Genomic DNA, 24,482 nt, shown 5'->3' on the forward strand with positions numbered 1-24,482 from the left:
ATCTTGGATGCTTATTTAGGAGATCGTTTTTCCTGCCCTGGTCCCTCTCTGTCCCGGAGAGAACAACAAAAGACCACACAAACAAAACCTCCCCCCACAGATTGAAAAGGATCTTCTTCCCTTATTGGTCCTTTTGGTCAGGAGCCAACCAGGTTATTTGAGCTTCTTAACCCCTTACAGGTAAAGGAGGGATTTTATACTACCCTTAGCTGTATGTTTATGACACAGGTAATCTATGAGAGTCACACATACAGCATTGTACATGTCCAGGTAGAATGGCTAAAGCTATTTAAATTAATCCTCAAATTTGGAAATGTCCTTCAGATGTGACCAGAAGGACTAACTATCACAGTAAGGAAAAAGGAGACATCCTAATCCCAAACTACGGTAATGGCTTCTGTGTTGGGAGTAAAGCTGGTTGAGTTATTTGCTGGAAACAAATTTGTTCAGAGAATTTAGCACTTTTTTGCCTGTTCGTAAATTGGTCATGAAAAGATGATGATCTTTACAAAATGTATTCTTTATTCAAAATGGTATGACAAAAGCATTCATGAACGAATTTCAGCTCATGGATTATGTGAGCTTCGTACTGACTATTTGCTAGATTATTTGGATTTCATTAGCAAAATTGTGTGATTGGCCACCTAAAATCACATGATATTGATTCCATCCCCTTCTGGATAGCCTAATATAAATAAATACTCCTGGGGGCATTCTGCGTCAAAAAATTAAATTATGCACACAATATTTTAAAATTCTGCAAATTTTGTCAATAAATAAATGTGGCTCCAGCATGGCCGTGGGGAGCACAGGACCCTGGCTGCACTGAGGTAGGAGATCACCCTAAAGCCCCCACCTCTCCTGGTACAGGGACTCAGCAGTGAGGCTGTACCCGACCTTGACATAGTGCAAGGGCCGGGCCTGCCCCAGAAATACTCCAGTGTCCTGCCCCTCTGCGCCAGGTGAGGCTGCGCAGGCTCAGCCCAGCAGGATCCAAGTTTGGAGGGACTTAGTGGGGAGGTGAAGGGGGGAACCAGGTGTGGGGTGAGAGGGTTCTGTGTGGGCAGTCTGGGTGTGGGCAGCTCAGTGGGAGACCTGGGCGCACAGGGGCTCGCTGAGGGGTTCCAGGTGCAGGGGCAATGGGACTCTGCAGGGGATCCAGGTGAAAGTGGTTGAGGCTCAGCGGGGGGGGTCTGGGTGCTGGGGGAGTGGGGCTTGGTAGGGTGGGGGTCTGGGTGTGGTCTAGCTGCCACTTGGGGACAGGGAGGGGGCACAGTGCCACACCAAGCAGGTGTGGGTTACATATGCATACCTTCAGAAGCTCCACAACCCCTCCACGCTTTCACACTCATCACCTCTTTTAACGTTTACTTTAAGTTAAGTGTAAAAGAGTTCTCTACATCCTGAGCCAGATCCAATGCTCACTGAAGTCATCAATGGGAGTCTTTCCATTGACTTCAATAAGCAACAGATCAGACCCCAGGTCTACGTTTTTGTTAAATGAAATGGAAACACAAGTGTGTACTGAGCTGTTAGACCAGTGGTTCCCAAACTTGTTCCGCCGCTCATGCAGGGAAAGCCCCTGGCAGGCTGGGCCGGTTTGTTTACCTGCCGCGTCCGCAGGTTCAGCCGATCGCGGCTCCCACTGGCCACGGTTCGCCGCTCCAGGCCAATGGGAGTTGCTGGAAGTGGCGGCCAATACATCCCTCGGCCCGCACCACTTCCAGTGGCTCCCATTGGCCTGGAGTAGCGAACCACGGCTAATTGGAGCCACGATCGGCCGAACCTGCAGATGCGGCAAGTAAACAAACCGGCCCAGCCTGCCAGGGGTTTCCCTGCACGAGCAGCTGAACAAGTTTGAGAACCACTGTGTTAGATATTACTTCCAATAGCGTTCCCCAGGCAGGTCTCGATTTTTCAAGGCTCCTTTCAGAGGTCTTTGTGAAGTCTCAGTACAAAACTGAGATGATCTGGATGACCAGATGGATTGCAGCCTCAGCAAGTTTGCGGATGACACTAAGCGGTGGGGAGAGGTAGATACACTGGAGGGTAGAGATAGGGCCCAGAGTGACCTAGACAAATTGGGGGATTGGGCTAAAAGAAATCTGGTGAGGTTTAAAGACAAGTGCAGAGTCCTGCACTTCGGATGGAAGAATCCCATGCACTGCTATAGGCTGGGGATTGACTGACTAAGTGGCAGTTCTGCAGAAAAGGACCTGGGGATTACAGTGGACAAGAAGCTGGATATGAGTCAACAGTGTGCTCTTGTTGCCAAGAAGGTTAACGGCATATTGGGCTGCATTAGTAGGAGCATTGCCAGCAGATTGAGGGAAGTGATTATTCCGCTCTATTCGACACTGGTGAGGCCACATCTGGAGTACTGGGTCCAGTTTGGGGCCCCCCACTACAGAAAGGATGTGGACAAATTGGAGAGAGTCCAGCGGAGGGCAACGACAACTATTAGGGGGCTGGGGCACATGACTTATGGGGAGAGGCTGAGGGAACTGGGCTTGTTTAGTCTGCAGAAGAGTGAGGGGAGATTTGATAGCAGCCTTCAATTACCTGAAGGGGGGTTCCAAAGAGGATGGAGCTCGGCTGTTCTCAGTGATGGCAGATGACAGAACAAGGAGCAATGGTCTCAAGTTGAAATGGGGGAGATCTACATTGGATATTAGGAAAAACTATTTCACTAGGAGGGTGGTGAAACACTGGAATGGGTTACATAGGGAGGTGGTGGAATCTCCATCCTTAGAGGTTTTTAAGACCTGGCTTGACAAAGCCCTGGCTGGAATGATTTAGTTGGGGTTGCTCCTGCTTTGAGCAGGGGGTTGGACTAGATGATTTCCTGAGGTCTCTTCCAACCTTAATCTTCTATGATTCTATGAAAACTGCTGCTAATCTAGCATAACAGCCAACTCTTACTCATAATAAATTTAAGAAGGCCTAGACCTTCAGGTATTGCAGGGGAATTGGTATTTCAGCAGATGTTTCAATGGTGGATACTGCCAAAAGGATGAATGTTTTAGACCACATGGACCATGCAGTTCACCAGATGATTTATTAATAAATATTTTCACGCATTCTTTGTGATCAGGAAAAGGTTCTTCTCTCAATCCACTTTTTCCATCATGTGCATCTATTCCTGAAAAAGCGATTACAGCTGCCCCACAGGATAGAGTCTTCTTGTAACTGGGAGAGTAATTGAAGTTTAGTTGGTAAATAAATGAAAATTTCCTGGAAGCAATGACCAGAGGGAATGATGCCTGAGAATATATAATAAGTAGATTCTGAACAAAATGATAATGGAAGAGATATAGCAGCTCCTGCTCAGTGCGAACTAAGACTGGAGTATTAACAGTTACATTTTGGTGCCAAAGTGCTGCCTGTCTGAGAAGGAATGAATAAGGCACTTACTAACAAAAATGGGGAGGATGGGCAGCAAGGAGAAAGATTTGCCTCTTCTCAGCCTTTAAGAAAGCTTTTGACTCAGTCTGGTACGTAGGGCTATACTTTAAACATAGACAAAACGGAATTGGAAGGGGAAGACAACACACATGACATGATTAAACCTATGTCCCTAGCCATCAGCCCTGCAGGACAAAAATCAAATAAGCAACAAGAAAGAGGAATACGACACTGGAGGCATGATTGCAGCAGGCATAGACATACCTGAGCTACCTTTAATCTAGTAGCTCGGATACCAATTGCAGTGAAGCCACAGCAGCACGGACTACAGTGTGGGATAGTCGCCCACGGAAGTACCTTTGGTCCTAGGCAGACTTGTACAGCCTGCACTGAAGCCCACGATGCTGCAGCTTTGCTAGCTAGATTAAAGCTAGCTTGGCGATGTCTCCACGTGCTGCAATCACACCTCCAACTGCAGTGTAGATATACCCACAGATGAAGCCTCAATCACAGCCTGTGAAATTTATACATCAATGACCCTTCCCGGAAACAGTTCCCAAATGCAGAACTAACATGAGACAATCTCAAAGTACAATGCTTGCGAAGTGCACATTACCCGGCAGTACCACGGCTCATCTATTTGACGGAGACATACGGCAGCACTTACGTCTTAAAATCAAGTAAAAAGCAATATAATCTTATGAAACAAGCTTCATAACAATCAGAAGTCAAACCAAATATTCCATTGCACACACAGGACTAGACCATGTTGAATGTAAACTATACAGGTATCAGCCTCACTATAAAACATTAGGAAGCTTCAGAAGGTCAACAAGATCACTCGGAGAAAGAGCACTGCATGCTTCCTACACCATAAACATCCCTCGAGATGCTCATTACTCCCCTATTACGTTCCTGCAATAACTATTCAACAGTACAATCAAACTCACTCTGCTATACATGAGGGGAAACTCTGGACCTAGCAATAATTGCAGACTACATGGGACGTTGTCAGAATCACAAAAGAAATGCTGCATCTGCAATTCTGTATACACATACACAGGAATTTCCCACCCGCAGCTATAGGGCAGACCTAGGACAATTCTCCTTACTTATCGCCATACAAAGAAAAGATGCTCCGTTTACGGTGCCATCTCCACCAAAGCAGTATCCCTAAGCAAGGGCTTGAAATATTTAAGACACTTGCTAGCTAGATGACAAAACCTACTAGCTAGAAGCAAGTATGGAAGACATGGAGGGGTGGGCACTGACAAGAGCCAGCGGCAGTGCCCTGGGGCAAGAAGCCTTCTATGATTCCCAACCTGAAGGAGAAGGGAGGCTGAGTTAACTGGGGTGACAGGGTGGGAGATGCCAGAAGCTGGGATGGCCATTTTTGTGATGGTCACATGGATAGGAAATTCTGAGATCAGTATCCAATCAATCAGAGCACAGGATTGAGAGGACGGCAAGAATGTAAGATTACAATAGTTACTTAAAGATGGTCCCTGTTAACTGAGTACTAAACGTATCCCAGGCTAATAAAGTTCTTATTATCTTAGTTAATAAATACTTCTGCCTCAAAGTTTATTTAGCCCCGGACAAGATTATTACCTTGCAAAGAAGAAGCACGCTCAAGTTGTTATTAAAATATTATATAGATCATGATGCATGTATACAAACAACACACACATATATATACACACACATAAACCCAGATCCAGGCACCTGTCAGGACAGAAATATAAAGAACCCAGAAGATTGTCAGTATCAAGATAAGAAAATATAAATTTTGAAAGAAACCTGGAACACAATAGCTCTGCAAGGGAAGTAGTACTGATGAATTACTTCGGTTAGGATTTGTATTTTTAGTGATTAGGCATCCATTATCATCCCACATCTGAATGCCTGCAGAAAAATCTCACTATTAAAGACCACACAGCCAGGGCCGCCCAGAGGATTCAGGGGGCCTGGGGTCTTCGGTGGCAGGGGTCCTTCCGCTCCGGGTCTTTGGGGCACTTCGCCAAAGACATGGAGCGGAAGGACCCCCCCGCCGCCAAATTGCCGCTGAAGACTCTCGTGTGGGCCCCTGTGGGGCCCAGGGCAAATTACCCCACTTGCCCCCCCCCCAGCAGCCCTGCGCACAGCCTATCAACAAAGCTAATCCCTCTCCTCTCCTCCCAATGACATCATCATATTTGATTCAACAGGGCTTGACTTTTATAAAAGACTTTCTGGAATATTAACTACAGATTTCGAGTGCATTGCCTACAGCTAATTTCTATGTGTGGTATGCAACTGAAGTGAAAGAGAGCAGTTATGCATTAATTCATGTAAATGAGTTAGCAAGACAATTTTAGCAATACCAAAGGTGTCAAAGCCCAGAGATATAACCTAGATTTGAAAGATTTGCAAAAAATGAGAATTAAACTCATTCCACATTTTGTCCTGATTGTTTTACTATAACCATCGGGGTAAATTGGCCAGTGATCCAAGTTGCACACCGCGTGTGTATTAGTCAGAAAAAGAGTAAGTGGGGCCAAAGTGGTCTAAACTGCACCAATCTGGAAATCATTTGGCTGTGCAAAATGAATGTAACTCCATCAAGTCACTCCAAATTTGGAAACACATATGCATGAATGTGCACATCGGGGGAAAGAAGAGAATTATAGTGGAAAATATGGCCAGTCAAGAAGGATGTACTGGGGGTATGTCAAGGGGAAAGACCTACTGTGGTTGCTCAGAGGTGTGTAAGCAGTTGAACAGTGGCTCATTGGAGGGATCAAGATACAACAAACCCCCTGCCTCTAATAATCCTTGCAATATGAAGTCCACAGAGCCTCCCTTCTGACAGTGTTGTACAAAAATGCTATCGGTCCAAAGAGCTTTCAACATTGGCAAAGCCTGGATGGGGTAAAAATTAGGGTTAGACAGGCAAGCTAGCTTCCAAATAGATTTATTTATTATTATTCTAAAATATGCTCAAGGAGGTTTTCCCGATTGTAACAAGTAAGAGTACAACTTGTCCAATAAAGTGATTAACAGCTAGGTCAGTGGCTCCCAGTGGGAACAGTGGACTGCTAATAATATGTGGAACATTTGGTGGTGACCTTAGAACTGGCAGGTCACATGGCACTGCCTCCTCCTCCTTCCTTCCAGGTGCTTGTGCAAGCATCCAGGTTCTTCACTGCAACTTTTATTTTTAAAGGGTAAACAATGCTTCACACTGAAGTTAAAAATCAGGCCAGATTCTGATTCCAGTTACTCTAGTGTAAATTGAGAGTAACCCCATGGACTTCAGTGAACTAAATCTGATGTAACAGAAATCAGAAACTGGCTCATCGTTGGGTTTTTTTTTATAAGTATTTCTGCTGCCAGTGCCACAGAGATGTTGCCCAGTTGGAAATGGGAGAAGTCCATGTGATTGCACATGGAAGTGGATGTCCAGCAGGCAATCTCTGTTAAGACGTGGTCCAAACTCTATTAATATGTGCTTCAAAAGATGTGGTCCAATAAAAATAAAACTAAAAATCCCTGAGCTATGTGGATGGAACTAAAGATCTCCACTCTTTCCCATCCCCTAATACAGCAGTTCCCAAACTTTTGAGGGTCGCACCCCCTCTAACCCCGAGCTGTGGCTGGAAGTGTGGCTGCCACTGGGGGTGCGTCTGCCCCGGGCAGTGAGGCCCGGGCGCAGGTCTGCAGCCAGAGGCCGAGGATGAGGGTGGGGAGTGGAGCTACGCCAAGGCTGGTGACAGGGCCAGGCGTGGTGTCGGGAGCCAGGGATGCGGCTGGGGGCAGGACCAGAGCAGAGCTGGGGGAGGGACTGAGTGGTGCTCCCTCTCCACCCCCATAAGGGCTAGCCTGGGCTTGCCATGCCCCCCTGACATTCCTCCATGCCTCCCTAGAGGGGCGCACCCTACACTTTGTGGAACTCTGCCCTAAGAAACGAGAACACACTCAGAATGCTGAAAAAGTCATTGATCTCAAACGTTCAGCCACATAATTGATTTACTTTAGCATTATTCATATCGATGGAGTGTTGTTTAAGTGATGGATAAACTAGAATATTACTGCCAATTATTCTTACCACACAAAGTCCCATTAAAATCAAAGTACATACTCTATGCATTTCAAAGAGAATTCGTAAATAGAATACATAGTAAAACTACTGTACTACACTAGCTGCTTACTCAATAATATTTTTATCTCATAAGAAGCAGCAGCAGCCGCCGCCATATTAGCCTTACTTTATAGTACATTTTAACTTAGCACATCAGAACACAAAGGGGGAGCAATCATTAGCATGATGAAATACTTTAAAAGGCACATCGTGACCTTCACATGGAGCAGCAAGGACGTACAATGAATTCCTTCCTCAAGAGGAAACCTGATGGAAAATGCAGCTCTAACAACAGAACAGAAATTTCCCACAGTCTCATATTGATTAAAAAGTGAAGATCAGAAGGGCTGTGTTTTAAACCATAAGTGCCTAGAATCCTAGACTATCAGGGTTGGAAGGGACCTCAGGAGGTGATCTAGTCCAATCCCCTGCTCAAAGCAGGACCAATCCCCAATTTTTGCCCCAAATGGCCCCCTAAGGATTGAACTCACAACCCTGGGTTGAGCAGGCCAATGCTCAAACCACTGATCTATCCCTCCCCTCCGCCTAAATTGCACCTACGAAATTTGTGCACCCAGGCACACCCAGACGATTCTGCACATATAACATACATTTGCACGTACAGAATTCTTACCTATATGCATACATGTTTTACTGTTTTGCATACACCTTTACTAGTTTGCATGTGAGTGAAGGAATAATTTGGTGATGGAATTGACTTGGAGGCGCTGGAGTTGAATTTTAAAATTCTGCATTTAAGACCATTTTGCATATGGACCTCACAATCTTTGTATTGTTCTCCAGATGTTTAAGGCAAACATTTCAAAGCAGTATCGAAATTTGTAAATTCAAAGCTGTTGTGCTCCTCCGTTATTAATAACGTTAATAAAACACTTATTCCCGGAAGCCAGTCAGGCATTTGCAAATTAAAATAATAGTGTGTCTAACTATCCAGTTTGTGCAGCAAACGGCCTTTCTAGATGCTGATGCAAGTGTTGAGGTTGTTTTGAAAACGTATCCCTTTAGAACATAGGAGATTTAAACAGATACAGTGTAAAAAAAAAAAAATCAAGATTAATCCCCGCTAGTGTTCATCATGTGTACTCTTTTATTTATCTGTTACCATAAAGAAGTTTAACTACTGCATTATCATCAATCTCAAGTGTTCAAAAACCATAAGTCAGGACCCACAAAAATCATGATACTGGCTTACAAATCATGAGATTTCAAAACTAACTAAATAAACTGGGGTTCTTTTTGTATCTCTCTGTTTTCTGAGCCTGTAGGGTGCACTAGGTTCATGTTTTCAACCTATTCTTCACAACAAGGGCGAGGGAAACTTTCTTGGGGGGGGGGGGGATTAACTCTGCTTCTCTTGCAATCTCTTGATTCCAGCAGCTGGGGCTTTAAGAAAGAACACCAAAAGTTGCATGACTTGTGATAAAAATAGCCCCTTAATTGGTGCACAAACACTCAAAAGGGAAGACAGGCCTTTTATAAATAAAGATCTTATCCTGGCACAGGGAGGTAGAATAGCTTCAGAAGCATCTTGGTGCATAAGTGGACTGTTCACATTGCCTCCCCTTCTGTGGAGTGCAGCATATTTCAGCTTCACTGGCCAGTACAATGGGGATTGAACTGTAGCTCCACATACCCTCTGTCCCTCCCTGCCCATCCCCACATCCTGTGGGGAGGCCTGAGGGAAGGGGTGAGGGAGCACACTGACCTGAGCACACAGACTGCAATTCTGGCCAGCCTTTTCATGGGTCACAGAACGCTGGGGTGGAGAAAAAGGCTCCTTATTGCCCCCGCTCATTGTGCACCTAATGTAAGGGACTAGGTGAAGCCATTCGAAAGTGAGCAGGTTACAAATATTAGAACCGGACAAAATTATTCTATTTTTAAAATATCATTAAATATACAGCAAATATTACTTAGCCATCTCTAACATTAGTTGTCCAAGAGCAGACACTAGCCATGCAGCAGCGCCTCACAAAAAGCTCCATTATACATTTCTGTTACCCAACACACCCAGGTACTTCGTTTTTACTTGACCCAGGAACTCTGGAAACACAAAGGGTCTAATATAAGCATACGCATTTTAGCAGGAAAACACAAAGAAAAGCCGTGTTACGAATGAGAGGAACACCAGATTGAACAGAGACACTGATTTATATGGTCAAAAATGTTGTACTGCCAAAAAATTAAGCAACTGTCTCAATAAAACACTGCACTAGTTCCAGGGTGTACAGTGCAATCTAATCATAAGGGCATATTAGATAAAGGCTGGCCACGAGAGGTCTCTGCGTCAGGAAGAAGAAACGGCAAGCAGAATATATAGATCTAAAGTAAATCACGCTGAATGGAAACACTCGTCTTCCATAAGTGCCAAACAGGTGGCAAAGCAGAAACGAGGGCAGTGACGGATTACTCAGGGCTAGAAAAGAAATAACCAATTAATTTTTCCTTGCAGTTGATTACATTGAAGTGAGTTTTAGCTAATGGATTTAAAAGTTCAGGGAGGAATTCACACATGCCTCAGTGCCATATTTATAATGCGCTCTACAGCCTGAGTAAGGTTTTTCTAAATGTTTTTTCCCACTGCATGGCTGTGAGATTCTGCCCTTCAAGGTATCCTCAATAGTTCATCTCTTGCTTGGTATCACACTAAGTTCCTATTCAAAGGTCATTTCCCTAAGTAAATAGGTTCTCAAGGCAATGCAGTACTACAAACTTTATCTCCTAGTATGTGACAATAAGATCTTATAGTCCACGCTTACTACAAACACTTACTACCAGGCTCAAGACCTGATCCAAAGCCTACTGAAGTCAATGAGAGAGTTTCCATTGATGTCAATGGACTTTGGATCAGGTCCACTTCTGAAATCCCACTAGCTGCCTATCTGCATCTTTATGCACTTAAATACCTTTGAAAATCAGGCATGTCATGCTTACTATAAAACATGTCATTTTTAACCTGGTCTTTTAAGCACTGAAATATGCTGCAGCAATCAAAATATTCTGTGTTATTAAATTTGAAGAATTTTCTTAACAGAAAGAATTAAAAGCACAGATTTTTACCCTGCTTCTTGTTAGACATTCTTACCTCAGCAGGTTAATTAACTGTCAAAACATCAGCAGAAAGGCTTTTGCAATCCTTTTCCCAGGAAAATCTGCATTTGCACTGGATATGGAGTCCATGCTAACACCTGAATTTCATCCCACTGCATTTTGCAACAAAACTTGATCTGCCCCAGGCTTTTACCAGATTTCATAATTAAGTAGAAAGGACAATAACTATAAATGCCAGCTACAGTGTCGGTATTACAGCAGCATCCACTCTGCAAAAACAATCTGCTGTTCTCTGATCCATTCTGACATGCTGTGGTTTGTTTCAAAATCATAACTGGTACTGTAGTAAACAAACATGAGCTTGTAAAAACTACCAACATTGTGTTTTGATTCACTGAGAAATTTTCCATCCTGTACACCAAGGATGACCAACACCGAAACTGGGCTGGAGGCAAGCTTTGTCACAAGGATCGAAAATTGCCTGAAGGATCAATTAATTCATACCGTGGAATGGAAAGCAAGAATGACCCTGGTCCAAAGGATATGGAAGTAGACTGGGACTCAGGAGAGCTGGGTTTTATTCTGGGCTCTGCCAGGGAACTGCTCTGTGACCTTGCGCAAATCACTTCACCTCTGTTTCCTCACCCATCCTTGTCTTGTCCATTTTAATTGTAAGCTTTTCCAGGAAGACACTGTACAGTGTCTGGTGCAATGGGTCCTTGATCTCATGTGGAGTCTCTACGTGCAACTGTAATACAAATAACAGCAACAAGCATATACAGCAAAAAGTGTAAGGTGCTCAGACACAAACATGATGAGCATGTTATCAAGAAGATATCTGCCCAGACAGAGATGAGGTACTCAGTGATCAACAGCAATGCATCATATCACAGTCAAATGTCTCTAATGGCATGCTCCAGAGATTGTAATTGGGCCCTGTTTTATTTAATATTTATTCATGATTGGGAGGGGAAAGTTGATAATCAGCACATAAATGAAATCCACAAAGGATAGGGGTCTTAAAAATAAATGAGAACAGAACAATACATACTAGCTGAAAAAAAACTGAACATTAGGGGAGGAAAATAAGCTTCAAACTTGAAAAATGAAAGCTGGGGAAAACTCATCTGAAAAAAAGAGCTATTTAGCTGGTTTTATTTGCTTCCATTTTAATGAGGATTGGTCTTATGTTTTTAATTTTACCATAATTATTCCCTTAATATGTTGTTCAGCTCCCTTGACAGGGTTTGGAAGGAAATTAACAGGAGGAAGAAACTCAGAAAGTAATAATACCAAATGATATCTAAGGGGGACAGTGGACAGCAAATTAGATGCAAACTTAAAATATGATGTGGCAGCTAAAGGGGAAACCAGTGTGGTTTTGGGCTACATGTTCCAAAGCATCATTTCATAGACCTAGGTTTTGCTACTCCTCTATAGTCCTGATCCTGGCAAAGTACTTTCGCGCATGTCTGACTTTAAGCACCAGAGTAGCCCCAACTTAACTCAAAGTTAAGCACACACTTAAATACTTTGCTGGATCAGGCCTATATGGTCTTGTGTGATTATACCTAGAATACTGAGCTTCACTCTCTTTTCACACTAGTTTTAAACTGGTGTAAGTGAGATCAGAATCAAGTCCAGCGTGTACAGCCCAGGCACACTGAATGATGCCCATGCACTCACATTCTGCTGTGGGAGATAGAGAAACCTAGCAGTCAGAACCAATTGTGATCCTGAGCAGATTTGTCACAAAGCGGATAAAGCTTTTAGCTGGGGCTGCTGTGCCATCTGCTGCCGTTCTCATCCCAATTCCTGTTTCAAAGGAGGGCAAAAATCAAACAGACATGTTAATACCAGGTTCGAAAGCAGACTCTCTACACTAGCCTGAGGTCTTTGAGCTTGTTCTGGAGTTCTGACACCAGGATAAACAGACAAGCAAATGACTCACTATAGTTGTTAACACTCATTGTAGTAGTCAGACCCAGGTTGTTTGGGTATTGAGAGATCTGAAAAATGCTGGAAGACAGAATGTATCTCATTAAATTATTCAAATGACTTACTAGGTAATAAGATGGCTGGGAAACCTTTATAACCACAAAATTTTCAGTCAAGAAAAAAGTGGAGAACATTATATTTATCATTCTGGAAAAGTCCATTGATCTAGCTAGTCCAATATCCTGCCTAGGACAATGACCAAACTAAAGAGGCTTTTTCATATAAAAATGTATGCTTTTTTTTTTTTTGGTCTTACTCACCTATTTGCCAGAATTATATCTGGTGGCAGAGAGTTCCACAGCTTATAAATTACACAAAAAGTATTTCCTTGTATCCCATGTCAGTTTTGCCTTTACATTCTGGAATAGGGTGAGTGGCAGAATTGGGCAATCTATTCATAGCAAACAATTTATTTGAGGCCTGATCCAAATATCACTGAAGTTAATTGAACAGCTCTGTTTAACTTCAATGGACACTGAATAGCTCATGGTGAATTTAACCTCATATTCTTCCCATGCCAGCTAACTGTAGCATGACTTTTAGGAATATCCACCATTTGGAGGTGTTTATCATTTCTACAAGCTATTCATGAAAGAGCTTTTTTTTAAGCCCTATAAGAGCATTTCCATTTCTAGATAAAAAGCACCCATGAGTATTTATTTTCACTATTGTTCACAACGGTTTTGTTTTTGCAAATGTTCTTGCACTAAATATTCGTCAACAAAAAGAGTCATCCGCAAATGGAATCAGCTGGTTTCACTGGTGAGAATTCTGTTTTGCTACATTTCCCTAGCTCTAGTAAACAGGAATCGGAGTGGTCTTTTTATATATATTAAATTACAGGAACTACTGTAACTAGCTAATCTACTTTTATTCCTCCCACATAGACCTAGGACTTGTCTACATGGTGGGGTAATGCACAGTACAGGGGTGTGATTTCTAAAGCACACTAACATGTTGCACATTAGATGGTCCATGTAGACTCTGTTGGTGAGCACTAAAGGTTCCCTACTGTGCTTTAATGTAGTACAAACAGCAGTATATTAAACCACATTAGGGAACCTTTAGTGTGTACCCGAAGGGTCTAAACCAGGGGTTCTCAAACTGGAGGTTGGGGCCCTTCAGGGGCTGGCGAGGATATTACATGGGGGGTCATGAGCTGTCAGCTTCCACCGCAAAGCCCACTTTGCCTCCAGCATTTATAATAGTGTTAAATATATATATGAAAGTCTTTTTAATTTATATGGGGGGGAAGGTGTCACACTCAGAGGCTTGCTATGTGAAAGGGGACACCAGTACAAAAGTTTGAGAACCACTTGTTTAAACAGACCAATTAACATGCAACTCATTAGTGAGCCTTAGAAATCACATCTCCGTGGTGTGCATTACCCCACTGTGTAGACCAGTCCCTAGTGTTTTAATCACTTGTTGTATAGCAGAGCCCTTTACACTTCTACTCATTTTATTGCATGTCTCTGGAACTCTTTTATATCTGTTATGTCTTGTATGAGATTAACAGAGCATTGAAGGTTGGGACATACATTCCAGCTACTTATATTGTGACAATGTTTTCTATGTTACTCACAATAATAGTCTTAAAATGGTCTAATATACGGTTTCTTAATGCCCCTGTGCATCAAGAATATGTTTTCATTGAGCAGTCTGGTATTACATTTATTTCCCCCTCCTTCCCCCCCCAAGAGCTTACTGCTAATTTATATTCCATCATTATACAAGTATATGAAGTTGTTTCCTCATAAGTGGTAAGAGCTAGGTGAAACGACATGAAGGGTTGGGTTAACATCCCGTTGAGACTGATAACTGAAGGGTGAGTTCACACCTAAAAACTGTACACAAAAGCCTCCACCTAAGACAAAACCGAATGTGTGAGCCCTCCCAGAAGCTTTTGGCTGAGATTGTGTATGTGTGTGTGTGTGTGGGGGGGGGTGAATGTGTACACAGATCAGACAAAAGACAACAACAGTGAAATGTGAAAAGGAAGGAAGCAGAGCAGTAGCCTGTGAACATTGTGTGACCCTGAAAAAAGCTAGAGAGAACTTTTGGGTTTTTTGGGTAAAGAGGCTTGGGGATACAAGCTGCTCCATTTGCTCTTGGTTCCTTCTGCATTCAGAGAAGAACTTTGTACATTCATTGTAAATAGACAAGATTTTGCACAAAATAAAATACCAGATTCCATCAATTTCTACTTCCAACTACTTCTACATCCCCAAGGCCCAAATTTTGACTAGCCCCTCAGATGAAAAAAGGAGCAACATAAGAAATATTATAAAGTACAGGCCTACATTTAATTTAATCTGCCATTGCGTTACCTAATTACCTAGTTTTGTATGAATTTGAATGATTTTTTTCCAGAAAACTTTGCTACCTCATGATTCATCTCTGTTTCAGATCATAAATACAATGAAAAATTACAGATCCTAGTATTTATCCCTACATTTATATTCTTATCTTTTACCCACATTTTAAAAAACCCATGACAGGTTTTTAATTTTTACCTGGCGGTTACCAATTTTCTGAAGGATTCTATCAAAAGCCTCCAGAAAGTCTAAATAAATCACTTGTTTATTATTTTTAGTGCATTTAAAACACTTCTCATCTAGACATTAGTTTGTTAATTCCAATAAGGCAGAGAAGAACAATTTAGTAAAAGCTGGGATGGTTTGATCCTACCAACTTTTACTCATCAACATGCTTTATAATTAGTAATCTTCTCAACTATATTTCCAGACACTGATTTGTAATGGCCTATATTGTTCACTGGTCTATCATGGCCCAAGTGCGGCTAGGGTACTACACTGGCACTCAGGGTCTCAGGAATGGACTTGAGTTCTGTTTTTGCTCTGCCACTTGCTTGCTGGTTGCCCTCAATACTTACCTCCTTTGTGAAGCATTTTGAGATCTAGAAAATGAAGAGCGCTATATTAAAACTATGCATTATAATTACTGTCACCTCTTTTGAAGCTTGTTTCCTGAGATACTGAACCCTCTCAACTCCAGCCTGCTTCAGTGGGAGTTGAGGCAGCTCAGCACCTCATAGGATTAAGCCCTGAAAGATAGGTATAAAGTGGACCACATTCCTGGCATCTTGTATAGTAGCTGTTTAAATAGGACATATTTTTGTTAGCAGCTGAGATGCTTCATTTTTTATTTCCTTAAGAATGTTCAGATGAATAGAATCCAGTCTTGATGATTGAATGCAATTTAATTTCCTGAGTTGTTCCATCACTTCTTTCAACTTGTAAAGAATAACCCTAGGGGAGGTACTTCCCCATCATGCTGTGTTCTGAAGACCAATGCAAAGAAATCATTTAGCTTCTCTGTAATTTATTCTCTGATTTTTCCCCTGGCAGTCTAGTGTATCCACAGCCTCTCCTGCATGCTTCTGATTCCTGATGTACTTTAAAATGCATCCAATGAAGTGAGCTGTAGCTCACGAAAGCTTATGCTCAAATAAATTGGTTAGTCTCTAAGGTGCCACTAGTACTCCTTTTCTTTTTGTGAATACAGACTAACACGGCTGCTATTCTGAAACCTTTAAAATGTCTAAATATTGTCTTTATATCTTTTGCTACTTCATCTGGTCCAAAGTTCCCTTTGCTCTCAGTGTTACATCTTACCTGTCAGAGTTTGCCTTCTGTTTTACCTTAGCATGGGCTGAATTTTACATTTTTAAAACATTACTCTAGGGTGCCAAGTACACTTTTATACCTTGCTATTTATCCGTACTTTCCCCCCCGACAGACAAAACAATGTTGCACCATTTTTTTGTTCTGTGCTATGCATAACTTCTGTGACGCTAATGAGGTATTCTTAATTAGCTACCATGCTAGATTTATGGGGTTTAATTTTCTAGCTTTTTCCTTTCAGATTATTGATAACATCCTGAATTCTTTAAAAATCTCCTTTCCCTTCTGTCTACTAATGTCACTGGCTCTGGCATTGTAACAGCCTACAGTCAGTCAATCAGAAAATTTAATGGCAAGATTATTCTACATTATTCTCCACATTGGCTCCTCCTCCTCTTGCTTGAATCATTTGGGGCACTGCCCCAACTCAGAAAAAAAAATAATAAAATAAATCAAAATAAAATACATTTACTTCCTCCAAATGAATCCTCCATTCACAGCTGTTAACTGAAGGGACTTTCTTGTCCAATTGAAGGAGCCATGCAAAGCAGCTGTGTAGTGCCAATGTGTATATTTTAGTAGGAGGCTGCAGGAGCACTTCAGAGAACAAGCCTAGGTGCACAGCATAACGCTAAGGGTATATCTACACACAGGCTATCCTCCCCAAGTTAGCTTGAATCCAGCTAGTGCAGATAACAGCACTCATGAAGACAGTGCAATGTGGGCTAGCAGGTCAAGCACGTACCCAGGGTTTGTGCCAGATTTGTATTAGGAACTTTCAAAAGTTCCCTTAAGTAATGAGAATGCGCAGAGCTAAAGGCAAGTGTTTCACCTAAAATTTTGACCTAGAGCAATTACTTCTCACCCTTCTCAGACAATCTGAGCTAGCACAATGTATCAAACGCAACTAAGAGACGCATAAAAGAGCATAAAACAACACCACCACACACTTATATACCACTTTACATCCAATAGCTGCAAAGCGCTTTACGAAGGTGGGCATTGTACCCCCCATGTTGGTGATGAGGAAACTAAGGCCCAGAAAGGTTAAGACAAAACATTTTCATAAGCATCCACTGATTCTGGTTGTCTCCATTTTTGGCTGTTCAGTTTGAAATACCTAGGGCCGGATTTTCAGAAGCCCTTAGCTCCCACAATTCCAAATGAAGTCAACAGCAGTTGTAGGGTACTCGGCCCTTCCAAAAAAAAATCAGACCCTAGGTGTTTCTAGTTGAACACCCAAAAATGGAGGTACCCAAAAGTAGGAGCCACTTTTGACAATGTTGGTCTAAATGATTTGCCCAACTTTGCACACAGTCAGTGGCAGAACTGAAAATAGAACCCAGATCTCTCAGGACCCATCTCCAACTTGAACCACTCGACACAGATCCTTCAGGGAGCCATTCTGGGGCAAGCAGAAGTGTGTCCACACCAATGCCTTGAAACCATTCACATTGACAATATATCACTATTTGAGCCCTGTCTAAAACAAAACATGAATTTCTAATCCCACATGAGACTTTTAAAACCAGCTGGAAACATGATCTCACTCTTCAGAACAGCAAAGCTAAGATGCAAAGATGTTGGCAAGTGTGGAGAGATTTTGAGGCTCATGTAATGCAGACTCCTGTGGTGAATGAATGTAGGATGGCCCACACTTTTACAATAGGGCACTGTATCTACCTTACAAATCCCACAGCTATATTCCCTCCTTGCATCCTTATTCCTTCCTCAGGAAGGAGTCACTAATCTAGTCAAATGAACTTTTACTTTAGAAGGCAAATATTTATGGGCAGGGTCTGTTTTCTGATGTGGTTCTGTGTTTGTACAGTGCCGAGCACAATGGGGGTCCTGATCCATGATTGGTCCCCTATGTGCTACCGCAATACAAATAATAACAATGTGCAAAGAGTTTAAATGCAGTTATAGTCTAGATGTCCTAAATGACAAACCGTTTCCCCCCTTTCTGAAAGATGGGGGTTTTCTCCAGGTTTCATCAATTAGAAATTGGACTTTGAAAGCAAAGGCCTCTTAAATGAGCCTGTGGTACCATGTCCACTGACTTTAATCAAGTCTCCCGCCTCTCTTTTTGTATTTATTCAGTCATCCCATATGCTGAAATCTGAACCGACTGAATGCAGCATTGTTAAAATTCCAACAAGGTTCGGGATTAATGCCTTTTTTTTTTTTTTAAATAATTGGATACCAAATTCCTGCTCTGAAAATCCAGTGGGTGCCAAAAAAAGTTTGAGTAATGAGGCAGATACACCATTTTGTGGAAAATCAACAGAAAATTTATTTTAGCAGTGCTTTAAAAGCAAATTCTATTTAAAAATGTTAGCACCTAGCCCATCTGTGCCAACAATTTCATAGTTTGCAATTAAAAAACAAAACAAAACACTGTAGAGATATACATTTGAGTAAAACTATATTAACAGCACAATTGCATTAATGTAGTGGATCAAACCTGGCATTTTTATTCAGTGTTTACTCAGGAAAAGCTCAGTTGATTAAAAATAGAAACTGAGACAAGGCCCCTGAGAGTATGAAGCTACAACTTTGCCATTATTGAAAAGCAGTTTGGTCTAGTGGATAGATCTGGGTTCTACTCAAGCTCTATTACTTACCTACTGTGTGTGACCTCTCACTCTTTGTCTTCTCTATTGAAATTGCAAGCTATATTGGCTAGGGATTGTTTCTTACTATGTATCTATACCATTTAGCATAATGAGGTCCTGATCTTGGTTGGCGCCTATAGATAGCTCACTAATACAAATTCTTAATACTTGTGATGTTAATCATAAGGCCAACTTGCCAAATTCATCCCTGGTGTAAAAACAAGAATTTGACCCATGGTCTCTAAACAATAGTATTATAAATATATAAAACTTATCATTCAGTATGAAGGAGAGATAAAGTACATTATGTGCTTGAACTTCTGCACATAAGTTACAGGTTTTTTAAAAAATAGCCTGTGTGTGTTTTCTGGCAGCAGCCTGGATCTGTGATGTGAGTAGAGATGGCTCCGCACAGGCAAAACAGTTCTCTGTAACAGAGATGGTTGTTGTGGGGAAGACACTCTGAAGAATATGGTGCTTCTTCTTATCTCCTCCATGGTATGTTTCCTAGTATTCTACCTGCATATACCTTCCTAGCTTTAACATTGCCTCAGCATGAAAGATGATCACTGTTCATCTGCTCCAACTATGTGGAATCCCAGACCTGGAAAGAATGGCTGTCTCCTCTCCCCAGTCTTCCTGCAAAAGGGGGAGATCTGTGCATGTAAGGTATCCCCCACATGCAGATAAAGTGAGCATGATCAGACCTTTAAGACCCAGTGGGGTAAGACTTTACTTATTGTGGTGAACACTTATTCACTCAAGCAGTCTCTCTGACTTCAGTGGGTTTACTCAACTCAGTAAGTTCTCATCAAGGGGAGTAAGGGTCGCACAACTAGTTACAGTGATTAAACTGACAAAATGTAATAAATAGTGATAGTACCTAAATCTTATGTAGCACTTTGCATCAGTGGATCTGAAAGCACTTTACCAAAGAGGTCCATATTAGGGCTGTCAAGCGATTAAAAAAATTAATCGCGATTCATCGCGCTGTTAAACAATAATAGAATACCATTTATTTAAATAGTTGGGGATATTTTATACATTTTCCAATATATTGATTTCAATTACAACACAGAATACAAACTGTACAGTGCTCACTTTATATTTATTTTTGATTACAAATATTTGCACTGTAAAAAACAAAAGAAATAGTATTTTTCAATTCACCTCATACAAGTACTATACTGTAATCTCTATCATGAAAGTTGAACTTACAAATGTAGAATTATGTACAAAAAAACTGCATTCAAAAATAAAACAATGTAAAACTTTAGAGCCTACAAGTCCACTCAGTCCTATTTCTTCTTCAGCCAATCGCTCAGACAAAGAAGTTTGTTTACATTTGCAGGAAATAATGCTGCCTGCTTCTTGTTTACAATGTCACCTGAAAGTGAGAACAGGCATTCTCATGGCACTGTCATAGTCGGTGTTGCAAGATATCTATGTGCCAGATGCACTGAAGACTCATATGTCCCTTCATGCTTCAACCACGGTTCCAGAGGACATGAGTCTATGCTGATAACGGGTTCTGCTCGATAGCCATCCAAAGCAGTGCAGAGCGATGCATGTTCATTTTCATCATCTGAGTCAGATGCCACCAGCAGAAAGGTTGATTTTCTTTTTTGGTAGTTCGGGTTCTGTAGTTTCCACATAAAAGTGTTGCTCTTTTAAGACTTCTGAAAGGATGCTCCATACCTTGTCCCTCTCAGATTTTGGAAAGCACTTCAGACTTATATCTTGGGTCGAATGCTGTAGCTATCTTTAGAAATTTCACATTGGTAACTTCTTTGTGTTCTGTCAGATCTGCAGTGAAAGTGTTCTTAAAATGAACATGTGCTGGGTCATCATCCGAGACTACAAGAACATTAAATATATGGCAGAATGCAGGTAAAACACAGAGCAGGGGACATACAATTCTCCCCCAAGGAGTTCGGTCACAAATGTAATTAATGCATTATTTTTTTAACGAGCGTCATCAGCATGGAAGCATGTCCTCTGGAATGGTGGCCGAAGCATGAAGGGGCATAGGAATGTTTAGCATATCTGGAACGTAAATACCTTGCAATGCCGGCTACAAAAGTGCCATGCAAACACCTGTTCTCACTTTCAGGTGACAGTGTAAATAAGAAGTGGGCAGCATTATCTCCCGTAAATGTGAACAACCTTGTTTCTCTTAGCGATTGGCTGAAGAAGTAGGACTCAGTGGACTTGTAGGCTCTAAAGTTTTACATTGTTTTGTTTTTGAGTGCAGTTATGTAACAAAAAAAAAAATCTACATTTGTAAGTTGCACTTACACAATAAAGAGATTGCGTTATGGTACTTGTATGAGGTGAATTGAAAAATACTATTTCTTTTATCATTTTTACAGTGCAAATATTTGTAATAAAATAATATAAAGTGAGCACTGTCAACTTTGTATACTATGTTATATTGATTTCAATTACATTTTAAAATGTAGAAAAACATCTAATAAATATTTAATAAATTTCCATTAGTATTCTATTGCTTAACAGTGCAATTAGTTTTTTTAATCGCAATTAATATTCTTGAGTTAATCACGTGAGTTAACTGCGCTTAATGGACAGTCCTAGTCAGTATCATTATCTCTATTTTATAGATTGGGACACTGAGGTGAATGGAGAGGTGAAGAGACTTGCCCTAGGTCACCCAGCAGGCAAATTTCAAAGAGAAAATTTTCAAAAAGAGAAAAATAAAACATACAGCAAAACTGACAGATTCTTCAGACACAGCTCTCAAAACATTTTCAGCCAATTCAGAACGCTCCATACCAATAAAGTCTGAAGAGAAGAAAAAAAAAAAAGTAACAGGAGAAGAATGCTGTCCATGCTGGCTAAAAAGCAGTGCTTAGTTAATATACATGAAATGGTACAGCAAAGCCTACTATACTATTGAAATCCAGAGGCATAGAAGCTATTGTAGAATTGTTTTCTAGCCCATCTAGACTTTCATTACTAGGTATTTCTATTTCAGCAGGTGAGACATTTAAATGGTTACTCATCATTGCAGTAAAAAAATGAGAAGTTTCTTTCCATCTGTACCTGATGTTTGCATGCACTCTAAGTTATGCAGAAAGAAGCCTTGATGTAAACAACCTGATGCAAGCTCAGATTTTTAACACCAGTAGCTGGTTTTTTGTGATTCTATGGAGCACCATCAGGAGAAATGTTCAAAAGTGGCCTTTCATTAGAGGTGCCCTCATTTTGGCGTGCCCAACTTGAAGGGCCTTACCCTCTCCCAATCAACTAGCGACATAAAAGTTGTTCTCTAAGTACAATATAAAACTTAATTAAAATGAGAAGTCTGAAAGGATCTAGAAGGCATCAGGAAAAAGATTAGTAATCTGCAATGACGGCTCAAAAGTCTTCTCCAATGTTGTTTCCAGAAACAAGAGGAACTTAACATGAACATCCAAACTATTTAAGTCTTGTACAAAACTATCCTTCTAATACTAAAAGCTTACATACGATTTTCAAAAACCTCTTCTTTCATTTGATGTAGTGGATTGTCCTTTACTAGCACACCCATGGGTGTTCAAACTATCCGATATAATTTGCAGTTCATTAGTTTTCGCACACAGCTTTTTAACATCTTTTTCCAAAGAAATTGATATAAGAACCACTAAGTTCAATTTGGAGTCAAGTAGCTCAAAAGAAGATTCTAAAGCTTGAACAGCCGTTAAGATTAAATATAATGATGTACTAAGGGATAGAGTGAACAGAAGCAATATGTGAGCAGCATGAAAAGCCTCCAAGTAAGCTGTGGCTAAAAGTGATTCTGAAAATAGTGAGGAAGCAAGGGAAGCCCTTCATTTAACCCCATAACTTTCAGGTCCTGTGGAATCAGGAACTTTCTCAACCACCTGTTAGAAGGCATTTTTATGGAGATGAACGGAGCACAAAGAAATCAAATGATCTCTTTTAAACACAGCCCAGTAGAATTAGGAATAGTTTTTAGAAAATCTAAAGTTATCGATTATGCAAAGTGGGCCTTGGTGCTGTTTAATAAAAGGCAAACTACATAAATGTGGCAAATCCACCCTACGCAAAACAACACATCAAAAATATAAATACAGCTAAAAGAGCAATTCATCAATTGCAACCATAAATAAAAAGTGTAACGTCTCCTGTGACTAGGGCTTTAAAAAAAAAAAAAACACCCCAAAACCACACACTCCTGTTCAGCCACTGTCATTATGGGTAAGTGAAGAAATAAAAGTCCAAGTAGCAACAGTAGCTCCCTACCCGCATAAGGAGATTTTAAGGGTATATCTGCCCTGCAATTGTGGGGTGTGACTGCAGCTCAGGTAGATATACATGAGCTAGCTTTAATTTAGCCAGCTTGGGTCCCAAAGCAATGAAGCTAGAGCAGCATGTGCTTCAGCACAGGCTAGCCCTGTGAGCGACTATCCCGGGTTCCAAGTGGACTTGTACAGCCTGCATTGAAGCCTGCACTTCCACAGTTTCACTGCTTCAGGACCTGAGCGAGCTAGATGAAAGCTAGCTAAGGTATGTCCACTCCTGCAAGTTACCGTACCCCTGATTGCAGAGGAGGCATACTCAGTCTTCGTTCACGCAGTGCACACACAGGACTGTGAATGGATGAGGGGTTTATTTGCTTAGGGCCAGACTGTGAACTTTTTGCTCACGGTGGTGAGTAATTATTTACCCGAGGAGTCAGTGCTCACTAATATGAGCAAGGGGTTCACAATCTAAACCCCAGGGTATATCTACACCACAATTAAACATTGCGGCTGGCCTGAGTCAGCTGACTCGAGCTCGCGCTTCGGGGTTGTTAACTGTGGTGTAGATATTCGGGCTCAGGCTGGAACCCAGGCCTTGGGACCCCGCAACGGGGAGGCCCTCAGAGTCAGGGCTCCAGCCCAAGTGTCTACACAGCAATTAAACAGCCCAGTAGCCCTAGCCCCGCAAGCCTGAGTCAACTGACATAGGCTAGCTGCAGGTGTTTAACAGCACTGTAGACATACCCTAAGCAGCTATGCCACTAAAATGCTGAGTGCCTGAGGGAAAGTCATTTAGGATTAGTGGGATTTTCTTAAGTGCCTAAGCATATTAGGTGCCTAACTCCCATTGATATCAATTCAAAACATTTAAATATACGCTTAAGTCCATATCTATTCAGCAAAGTACTTTAAGCATTTGTTTAAGTCCCACTGAAGTCAATGATTACGCACATGCCTAAAGTTAAGAATGCTTTGCTGAATAGAGATGACCTGCTGAATCAGGAGCAAAGAAAAGGTGTCTTCATAACAAGTTTATTTTGTAGAATTACATAGAAGTCACACTTACCCAGAAGAAGAAATTAAACACAAACAAGAGATACTTCAGATAAACAGTCATCCAGTCATCTTGCTCGGTTTTGTTGAAATGAGACATTGTTGGAGTCTCTAGAAACAAAAACATATATTATATATTTTTATTTATATACACACACACACACACACACCTTAAATTTTCAAACAGATTATTCCTCCCCTAAAAACCCTGAGACACACCCTTTTCTTCTAGAACAGAATTTAAAGTGAGGTCTTACTCTGAAAAGTGACTTTAAAATGACATTATGAGGCCCCAAATTTCAAT

General features: G+C 41.3%; 1 protein-coding gene across 8 annotated transcripts in view; it reads right to left on the reverse strand.

Moving 5' to 3' along the window:
• The window catches only part of TSPAN11 (tetraspanin 11), a 189,861-nt gene that overhangs the window by 146,408 nt on the left and 18,971 nt on the right, over nucleotides 1–24,482 (reverse strand). For 6 of the 8 annotated variants that reach the window (XM_073314474.1, XM_073314493.1, XM_078849111.1 and 3 more), the window contains one exon: nucleotides 24,192–24,289. In XM_073314474.1, the coding sequence (XP_073170575.1) occupies nucleotides 24,192–24,278 (87 nt within the window). In that variant the 5' untranslated portion in view covers nucleotides 24,279–24,289. Of the gene's footprint in view, nucleotides 1–11,101; nucleotides 11,346–21,585; nucleotides 21,663–24,191; nucleotides 24,290–24,482 lie in introns of those variants that run through there. The other 2 variants (XM_078849127.1, XM_078849113.1) reach the window with 2 other exon arrangements.

Source organism: Lepidochelys kempii, chromosome 1 (genome assembly GCF_965140285.1).
Source record: "Lepidochelys kempii isolate rLepKem1 chromosome 1, rLepKem1.hap1, whole genome shotgun sequence".
NCBI lineage: Eukaryota > Metazoa > Chordata > Testudines > Cheloniidae > Lepidochelys > Lepidochelys kempii.